The following is an 11,150-nucleotide window of genomic DNA, read 5'->3' as shown; positions in this document are numbered from 1 at the left end:
CGTCGGATTACTGAGCATGTCGGATTAAAAAACGTCGGACTATAGAGGGACAACTGTATTAAAAATAATCTGTGTATTAGTGATGACTGATGAATAAGGTTTAAGTGACGTTTACATTTAGGAATAATTCGTACAAGAAACCTCTACTTATGAGAAATCCTATGTGTAAACGATGTTTATACATACATAAGACTTCCCATACAAGTAGTGTGTTCTTATAAGAGTTACTCCGAAACGTAAACGTCGCTTAATAAATAAATTAAAATAAATATATATTTTTAAAATATATTTATTAAGCGACGTTTACGTTTACGTTAAATATATATTTAAAAATAATACAAATAGAAGATGAAAAAATTTCTTCACTTTATTAACTTTTTCATGCACGTTTTCATTATTCTATCCGCATAATCATCAGTCGAATTCCAGACAACCTGGATAAATCATTTTACTTTTTCCATTTGTGTAAAAACTTGGAAGATTCTGTCAGAATAATCGTTAAAAAAATCAAATTTAATTCCTGACCGTATCTATTTCTTTTCTTAATATCTTAAAAAGAAATTAATTCAAATATCAATTAGACAATCTAGGTAAAAAGAAATGCCAACAAAAATTTGAAGATAATATTTTTCGTAATATTTATAAAGTACAGTATCTTCAAATTAATTCTAATGAATCTAGTGATTGAGTCTAATTTTCAAATTAAGTCATCTATTTTTATAAATAAAAATTAAAAATAGTGTATTTTTAATGTAATTTAGCAATATTTATTCAGATATATTTTCTGCTAGGCTTACTTGAACACTCTATGTAAAAATTAAGGAAAACAGTATAGAAAATACATAGGCCTAAACCGTATTTCCTCGATTTTAAGACGCACCATGAGTTTGAAATTGAATTTTAAGATTTTTTTCTTATGAGAGGAAAATTTTAAAATAATCAATCTTCAAAGTAACCATACGTTAGGAAAAACAATACAAGTGCCTTGTTTGACTGCTCTATTTTCAAGACAGGAGTTACTCTGCCTGTCGCAAAATTCGCAATTTGAGAAAATTTTATTCATCTGACGATTAGAGTACAAATAGTCAGAGTAGTCTGCAAAAAAAAAAAAAATACTCATGGAAAAAAGTATACAGAACATGAATTGGTCTTGGTTTGATACAATTTTACTATTAATAAACAAAAATAAAGTTGCTTGAGAAACTCAGTCGTAAAAACTCTGCATTTTGTTTTTCCGGCTGATATATATAATAGGGAAAGTATGGCAATCGGTCAAAAAAATGACCTCCCGAGATTTTTATATTTTTGGACTCGGGACCTTGAAACGTCGAGAAACGTCGGGTTTTTTCCTGTAAGTACAGATAGACGGTCGGATAGCTGAGCGATCAATGTGGCGCCCTACCGCTCTGAGGGACACGGGTTCGAATCCGAACGGGTCGAAATATCCCCCAGGAATTTTTCGGGGGTGGTCCGTCCGGATATGTCGGGCCCCGTCCCTCACCACCCGATCTCCCATTATGGGCCTGGCCGAACCCAAAAGAGCTAAAAAGAGGCCCTCTTATTGCCCACAGGGCGGAAAGAGTTAAAAAAAGTACGTACGGATATTAATGGGCACGATTTTGTTCACCCTGTTCGAAGCTTAATAACTTCTATACTTTATGTCAAAAATTTCTGAAATTTTGCGGGCAGGTTTTTGTATTAGGGGGATTGATGCTATTAAATTTTGGTAGTTAAAGGTCGACGGGGTGGAGAGATAAAGAGGGTCATGTCATGTCATATCTCGAGTAGGGTCTGACTTTATAGCGATTTTACTCGTTATTAGCATTTATAGTTTTTTTTAAACCCATCCCTGCCCTCAAAATTAAGATTTTTTTTGCCATTTTATAAAATTAAAATGTTCTTTTAAATAAAATATCGTAACAGATGGCGCCACCAAATGTTACCGGAAAAGTTAAGCAACTCGTTGCTGGATTTTTTTAAATATTGTCAGTCATCCTTTCATTTCTGGTTGGTACAAAAGTCACAGTAAGCGAAAAACTAACCTGGCGAATATCTTTCTATTTTGGCGAATAAATAATGTGTTTGGCAAATGGATTGGCGGTTGCTATAAAAGAGCCATGGTGACTCCTGCATGATCTCCTGCACATACGTAACTATTCGTTTAAATGCTGCAACATAATGTCATCTTGAATGCTTCCCATACGTTAAAAGGCGTTTAAATTAAACGCTCATTATCAGAAAAACTCACTTAAACTGATGTAAACATTGAGCAGTATATCCGAAAACTCGAATGGGTGCACCAGTTGATCTACTCGCGACAGCTGCTGATTGTTGTTTTGGACTGTGAATATAAGATAACATCGATTAAAAGATGCAACCCTATTCAGGACAAAAATGGGTAAAAGAAAGTGCCTCTTAGAATCGAAAATATATGATATTTAATTATTGTAGATTTTTACTTAATAATTATTATACTTATAATATCAATAGATTTATTATAAATTATATTATTATTATTGTATAATAATAATAATATTATTATTGTATAATAAGTATTTTCCAGAAATATATTTTCTGTAAAAAAATAGATATATGAATTCATGATATTATGGAAAGTAAAAGATACGTCTGCTGATTAGATTTTGTTTCTGGAATTACGTTTTGTGAATAACATGATATCCATAAAAGATACCTATTTTGGATATTTTCGTTTATTTTGTGATATGTAGGCCTGTTAATAATGCATACAGTATTTATTAAGAGGCTGTGAAACTGAATAAGATTTTTATTGTAAAAATAGTTTAGCATTGTATTTTAATGTTAAATAAAAACTTAAATCTGAAAATCGATCTCCACGTATGATAAGCCCTGAAAAAAGACGTCATAGTCCTAAAAAGATTAATTGTAACGAAATAATTAATATGTATATGTTACCGGCAAAGTTTGAAATCCGGCATTCTATAGAATGCCTAGGCATTGTATATAATGCCTAAAACTAGCCGGCAATCTATGAAACGATTTATATTTTACAGATTTCCTAGGCATTCTATAGAATGCCTAGGTATTATATACAATGCCTAGGGAAAGTATGTAATAATTCTCATATTTCATAGATTGCCTAAAAACGCCAGGCATTATATACAATGCCTAGGTATTCTATAGAATGCCGGCTTTTCATACTTTGCCGGTAACATATATATTTATAATGAGTTTACTGTTTCGTACTGTGTCAAACGACACATCAAACTGCCATGAAATTGCTCATGCACTTTTGGAATCTGCATCTTTATTCATTTGACTATTCAACGACAACTATCGTAACATCTTCAACGACTTGTAAGGTGACAGGTTTATGGCCTCGACCGGGTCGTCACAGATGGCAGTGAGGAATCATTCTACAGAGAGCTTGTTAAGTCGGGCAGACAGTGGCGTAGCGTAGTGGGGGCGGCAAAATTTCACAATAAATAATAATAATAATATATTGTAAAAATTTGAACCATTTCATTTCATATTTTTGTCGCACCTACGATTCGGACCGATTGAAATGAGCACGGAATTTTTCATTACTTATTCTGTGACGAAACTGAATTTTAGTATTTTAAATTGAGATACAGTACCTAAATAAGGGGGCGGTGAAATTTTCCTCCGCTCCGGGCGGCTGACACCCACTCTACGTCACTGCGGGCGGAGCTAGGTTTATCGGGGCCTAGGGCTCTTTGAAGTTTAATTGGGCCCCATTTTTCCAAATCTAACCTAACCTATTAACTATTTTTTACCATACGATGAGTGCTCATTGTCGTCCAAATAAACTGTGTTATCTGATTCTTATTTTTATTATCTTTATAGTGAATTTAATTCCATTTTGTTAATTTAATTACACATTCAATTTTTTTCCATGGATGATTATATAAATAGTATAGTATAGTATATAAAGTATATTTTCATTATCATTTCGATTTATGAATGAATAAAACTAAATTTAAGAAATTATAATGTTTATTACTTTATCAATTCAAAACCTTTTTAATCTTATTAAATTTCTTAGCACCAGTTCATGGGAATCAAGTTTTTAGAATCTGCTCATTCTGTGTATCAGTTCATTGAAATCGCTGTAATCTACCATTTGAAAATTAAATTTTATTTTATTTTTATTATTTATTAAACCTTAACATCTTTTGTGCGTGTAAAGTAAGAATGTAATGAAATTTAATTTGTAATTTGCTGAAGTCAAAATAGCCCTGAAAAATATTTAAGACTATTAAATGTCATTATTTTTTTGTTAGTTTTACTTATAGTAATGCTTCAAAAATTAACAAATAAATATTCTGACAGTTTCTTAAAAATTTTCAGATATATTTGAGTATGATATGGAATAGAGGAAAGCTTGGTGCTGCTTATTATGATACAAGTACTTGTTTATTACATCTATTTTCCGATCAGCCAGAAGTCAATCCCGATTTTCCTTTGGCGAAATTAAGTAATTTATGAATATTTAATATATTTTTTAAAATAATTTTAATTAAGTTACATATTTTTATATTTTATGTATTAATCTATAAAAACATACGCAAATTTATTATTTAAATTACTATTTTATTTAATTTATTATGAAACTTTATATTGAAATTTTTCTTTATTTTGAATACCAAGAAAAATATACGTTGATAATGTTAATAATTAATGCCTACGATTTTATTACAATGTTGGAATAATAACATATAATACAGTATAGCACATACATAATCTATAACAGAACTTATGCTGTAATAATATCGGCACAAAATGGACTTTTGGTGGACGGATCTTCATCTGATGAGAGGAGGCTTGGTCAATCTTTCAAAACTGAATGAAAGCAATACCTATTGAACCATTCTGTTCCAAAACTTTTTAGAGAGCAAATTCTGAACGTTGTTACTTTCCCGGCTTTTATATAGCCTATAACTTAACAGAGGGAAAGTATGGCGCGATCGGTCAAAAAATGACCCTCAAGTTTTTACATTTTTGGACTCAGGGACCTTGAAACGTCGAGAAATGCAAAAAATTCGGTTTTTTCTGTATGTATGGATGTTAGTAGGGAAAATACGTACAAAATGACATAGGCAACATAATTCGAATTTGGCGGTCTCAAGTTCGCAACTGACCATGACACTACGTTATCCGAGCGGCTCTTACTAACCTGTCAAAATGTGAACGCACTCTTCTCATTCGCCCGGGTGTCATGGCCGACAACAAGAAATGATACGTTATGAGTTTTTTTCCTTGCAACGAGTTTTTTGTATAGATGGTAATTTTTTCACTATTTTATCTACTTGTGTAACATTTATTTCAACCCTCAAGAATTTGTTGTTGCACTTAAATAGCTTTTTCCATTAAAAATAACATCTTTGTATTTATTTTATAATTTTGTTTTTTTATAACGTTATATGGACAAAACGACATACATAGACAACGGACATAATGACATACCTGTCATTTAGTCCATAAGAGCTTAGTCAAGGAACTTACCTTAATCTCTTAACGTTTTATTATTTATCAAAAATGTCTTCCAAACAAAGTCTTTCATTATTGTTTAAAAGAAATTTTAGTATAAAACTTTATTTCCTTTCTTACATATTATTTACAAACTTATTATCTTTCACATAACAAAAAACGTGCAACGAATCACGTGACTCGACAAACCTATTTAGTTTTAACTTCTATTCCTAATATGAAGGCAATTAAATCAAAAAAATGTGTCCAAAGCTCCGCCAGAGAAAAGGAAACGAAATATTACTAAAAAGTTACTTGAAGAAGAAAATTTTCCTGATAACTCTCATGATGATGAAGACTGTCCACGCATATATTGCAATGATCTTTTTTCCCGATCTAAGCCTGGAGGAGACTCGTTACGGTGCTTAAATTGTTTCTGTTGGGCTCACGCTTCTTGCGCTGACGTTTCTAAAAGAACCAAGCGTTTCATTTGTGAACTTTGTCAATAATTTTATAGTTTTTACGTGTATGTCATTTTGTACTTACGTAATGTGTCATTTTGTCCATATACTATGGACAAAATGACACATTACGTAAGTACAAATCCATTTTGTCCATAGTATATGGACAAAATGGATTTTCCATAGGAATGGAAAATCCATTGGAATTCCAAAATGGAAATCCAAAATGGAATTCCAAATGGAATTCCAAAATGGATGGTCCATAGTATATGTCCATATACTATGGACAAAATGGATTTTGGATAATCTCAATTAAACTAACGATATTTTTTTTTCTATTATTTTAATATTGTAAATGTTTAGTATATTTCATAGCTAAAGAACCAAAGATAATTGGTGTAGAATATGACAGTGATTTGATTTACCAATAAAGAGTTATAAACCTAAAATAAAACCGTATGTCATTTTGTCCGTATTTCCCCTATATATGGGAAGGGGACGATTTTATTCATTCATTTTAAAGTTTAATAACTCATGCGCTTTTTGTCGAAAATTTCTGAAATTTTGGAGGAATTTAGGGGATTGATGCTATTAAATTTTAGTGATTAAAAGTCGAAGAAGTGGGGAATAGAGGAGGACATATGTCACATCTCAAGCAAGGTCAGACTTAATTAATGATTTTATTCATTATTAGCATTTGTTTTTTTTAAATAAAACTTATCTCTACTCTGAAAATTAAGGTTTTTTGCTGTTTTATAATAATTAATAATACAAAAAGTTTTAAAAATAAAAATATTACAACAGATGGCGCCACACGCAATTTAAAATGTTTTTGATGGGTAAGTTATACAACTCGTTGCTGGATGTTTTTTATAAACATTATAAGTTCTGTTTGTTATATAGTTAATAAGTTGCTTCAGTTTGTTTTATTTAATTTATTTAATAAACTTTACTCCTGTTCATACACACATCATCTGTTACTGTGTGCATCGCTACAATATTGTCATATAGTATAGACCAGGGCAGGCATAGCCAATATACGGCCCGCGGGCTAGATCCTGCCCGTCTAATGAATTCATGTGGCCCGCGTTTAATCTTTCAATATTAGCTACTCAAGTACGAATAACTCGATGAAAAATTCTGATGCCTTAAAAAAAAAAAAAAATTAACATCTAATTGTGCGTCCAGAGTTAACGCTCCATTACAAATGTCTTCAGCACAGCGTAGAATGTTGATAATGCATGATAATGTGAAAAATGTATCTGTAATCTCTATGTACAATTCAGTCTCTACGGGGTGACACCACAATGAGATCTCGCACCACCTCAAAATCTTCCTAGGGCAGTCTCTGGTTCGGCCGCGAAAAAAGTTTTCTTACCATTTCGGCCCGGGGCAAAAACTGTTGGCCACCCCTGGGCCAGGGTGTCAAATGTTTTTTGAGTCCACATGCCATATAGTAAGTATATATAACATTAAAGATGTTTATGTGTGCCAAAGTTTTAGACTTCAAATAACGATATTTAAATAAATTAAACGAATATGCTTTAATTAGAATAAATGCAAAAAAGTTGATTTGAAAAAAGATTGATCAGGTGATAAACAGAAAGGGTGATTGAAAAAGACAGATGATAAATTGAAATCATATGATAAGTTCTGTTCCAGATGATTTCTCCTTACATGCCACTTTGGGCCTGCGTGCCATAGGTTTGCCACACCTGGTATAGGCTGTAACATTATTGAAATAAGATATTGATTAACCAATATAGCTTAAGTAATGGAGAAATGTTGGAATAATTTCATGTCTATCTTTCATCTAATTCTATATCTATCAGATGATTATTCTGTAAGAGCAATTATTTATTGTGACATCATCATAATGCTGGGCTGTAATTTCTAATCATACAAAGGCTATTTTTTAAATAAGGTCCGTTTTTTAATAAGAAGACAAATACTATAAATATCATTAAAATATATTTTTTCCCAAATTCGACAAGTCTACATACTTTTATCTACTTTTCTACATAATTTCTATTTTTGTTCAAACATTTGACATACTGCTCAACAATTTTTTGAATTCAGACTTCAAAGAAATCTGAAAGAAATTCAAAGAATCCATGACTTCAGTTTTCACTTCTTCATTGTCGTTGAACTGTTGACCATCAAAAACTCCTTTAAGTATCGAAACAAGTGAAAATCACTGGGTGCAAGGTCTGGACTGTAAGGTGGATGATCCAGTTGTTCCATCCAAAAGAACTGATTAGACCTTGTGTTTGTGCAGAAACATGTGGGCTTGCATTGTCATGGAGCAACATCACACCGGGAGACAGTAGACCACACCACTTTGTTATCTATGGCGCACTGGAATTTTTTCAAGGTCACACAATAAGCATCAGAATTGATTGGTGTGTCTCTTGGCATAAAATCCACTAACAAAATCCCTTTCCTGTCCCGAAAGACAGTTGCCATAATTTTTTGTGCTGAAAATCTTGAAACCTGTGGAAATTCAATTGATAACATTGAAATCATGAATCGTCAGTCCTCTCAAACTTTGTTATCCACATCACAAATCAAATCTTCAGAAATCAGAGAAGGTTGGCCAGCATGGCTCATTATGCACATTAACCAGCCTGTCCTTGAACATTCTTACCCACTTTCAAATTTTACAGTTACTCATAGCATTATCACCATAAACTTCACAAATCTGATAGTGAATTTCTGCTGCTGCCAAGTTTCTTGCACTCAAGAATTGAATAACAGATTGTATCTCACAATCAGCAGGTGACTCGATTTTCTTACATTTGTACATTTTTTACATTTTTACATCTCAGCACACAGACAGACGATATGGCTGTAAATGGTGTCTAAACATGCGCAAAGCATGCTTGGAGCAGATGCGCATACACACTGCCGCAATCGCGTGTCATTCTCACTCTCATTAACAAACAGGCCTTATTTTAAAAATAGCCCTCGTATTTTTAATTTGTTTAATTTAAAATATATGCTCTCCACCTCAAATTAATATTGGCTTGCCCCTTTACATCGTACTTTCTTTTAACAATAGAGTCGTGTTCGTCATCTATCTAACACTTTCTGGGGTAAAATTTGAATTGAAATAACATGACTTCTGGTTTGTGTTGGAAGCTCTTATATAGTTAATCGGGGCCTCCTGCCCCTAAGGTTTTCATATCTGGTCTATCTTTCAAATATCTAACACTGATCTTGAGATTGAGGAAAGACAGACAGACAACAGTGGGAATTTATAGGTTTACAATTTTTTAAAATTGCAGCCCAATCATCAGATAGATATAGTAAACAAGTTTGAATGTTGATAAAAGTTGTGTTATTATAAAAAATATTTAAATAAATAGACAAACACAAAGCAATATAAAATTCTTAAAGAAAGGTTTTAAACATATTAATAATTTAATTATTAATGATAATAAAATGCATACCTTTTCATAGTAAGTTGGCTTCCTCTGTTTTGTATTTGAACATCAGAAATTATAAAGTTAACACAAGTGTATATTAATAAGTAATAATAAATAGATTTTTAAAAATCAAATTTAAATTTGAGAACTTTTTGTTGTACAGTCCTAAAAAAAATTTTTTTTTTAAATTGTAAAATATTGTTCCATTCCATTTTAAAATAATTAAAATCATTTTAAAATGGAATGGAACGATATTTAAATAAATCTTAAAATTTTTAATGTTATAATATAAACCTGAAGAAGGTGACATATTATTTGTGAAAGTTGTATCTATTATGTATTAATAGTTTTTAAACAGTTTTTTTGTATTTATTCATGTTTGTATAGTCATAAACATCAGTGAAAAGTGTAGGATACATCATTCGTAGAAATGTTTACACTTACAAATGTATATTTAGTTAATTTTGCTTTGTTTTATAACAAAATCTGCTTTATTGGAGTTAACTCTGACAACAATTCTCAATCACTTCGGGAAACCAAGCCTATGCCATGCCTATCATCGAAACACTTCTCTCTTGATGTTTGTTTATATAACATTGCTCACTGTACAATTTAAGATCGTTGACATCCACCCCTTAGTACCCTACTGCTCCTAAGAAAATTACTTGACACCTTCCGTTCACCCACGTGTGCAACATTTCATATTCTCCAAGCAAGAACTGTGTTTTCACATCCACAATAAACAATAACTTTAAAATAACAAGAATTGCAATCACTTGTTTTACCCTCCTACAAAAATTCCATTTTCATTTTTGTGCATCTCCAAAGTTCTTAAAAAGGACACTTCATTAATGTATGTCTTGTTTATGAGCCATTTTGAAGTATTTGGTAATGTTTTAGTCTTTACCAGTAATTATTTTGCTCTCAAATTCCTTTCATACAGTATATCCTTGCTTTTTCTGTAGCCTCAAACTTTTTTCTAATTTCTTTTGACATTATCACACCATTTCATGGTCATCTTGTTTTTGTTAGCAAGGGTTTTTGACTCAACATGGTAGTGATTTTCTTCTATCTTACTATCTCTACTATTCTCCTATATCCTAGTTATAGCCAACGATTGTAGCAACCTTTATGTAGACTACATAGATTACAGTATTTTTGTCTGTCTCTCATTTGATACTCTCTTTCTCTTTTGTTATCTGACTAAATCAAATAAGTTACAGTTTTTATAAACAATTTCTTTCTTTATCACTTTCTGTAGTTTTCTGTATAAAGTTTTTCTCTAACTTTATTTTTCTAAAATTTAATAAGTTACTTTTTATTGTATTACTAGCTGCAAGGACCTGCTTCGCTGGGTTTTTATTTGTGGGCAAAAAGTAACGATAATGAAGATTAAGATAATTACATTATAGCCAATCTTACCCATTTTCACAGAATGCAAGAATTAGGTCCCCCGTTTCCAGACTAATTAGAGAATTTTTATGTCCAGTCAAATGAACTATTTTCAATTTGATCAATTTTCTGGAACGTTTACAATCGTTCTATAACCGAACCAATTCAAATTTGAATTCAAATTCGAAAATTTTTAAAATCAAAATAGAAAATCTTCCACTTTCAACCACTTTCAAGCCCATATCTCCCGCACCCTTATAGCTATCGAGACGCAACCTACATAGTGCACGAATGGAGACTTGGGGCTACTACCACATACAAACACCATTCATGTGCGATGTGTAGTTTTGGCTGAAAAGTGAAATATAGGGACACACACGTCCATTTATATATATATATA

The 11,150-nt window shown here is 31.6% G+C and overlaps 1 protein-coding gene and 1 long non-coding RNA gene across 2 annotated transcripts in view; one reads left to right on the top strand and one right to left on the bottom strand.

Annotated features, from left to right (window-relative positions):
• Positions 1-360: 360 nt before the first annotated feature.
• Positions 361-2,480, bottom strand: LOC111637973. The gene is made up of 3 exons (XR_002758769.1): positions 2,249-2,480; positions 2,043-2,168; positions 361-483 (listed from the first exon to the last, which is right to left on the bottom strand). It is a non-coding gene; the product is annotated as an uncharacterized LOC111637973 (long non-coding RNA).
• Positions 2,481-4,345: 1,865 nt separating this feature from the next.
• Positions 4,346-11,150, top strand: part of LOC111637984 (mutS protein homolog 5-like) — a 14,467-nt gene continuing 7,662 nt past the window's right edge. The window contains exon 1 of the mRNA XM_023383603.1: positions 4,346-4,477. Within this exon, the coding sequence (XP_023239371.1) occupies positions 4,363-4,477 (115 nt within the window). The 5' untranslated portion in view covers positions 4,346-4,362. The remainder of the gene's footprint in view (positions 4,478-11,150) is intronic.

Source organism: Centruroides sculpturatus, unplaced genomic scaffold (genome assembly GCF_000671375.1).
Source record: "Centruroides sculpturatus isolate CEXI.00-Female unplaced genomic scaffold, Cexi_2.0 scaffold998, whole genome shotgun sequence".
Lineage (NCBI taxonomy): Eukaryota > Metazoa > Arthropoda > Arachnida > Scorpiones > Buthidae > Centruroides > Centruroides sculpturatus.
The sequence above is the reverse complement of the archived record's forward strand: the minus strand, read 5'-3'. Positions and strand labels throughout refer to the sequence as shown.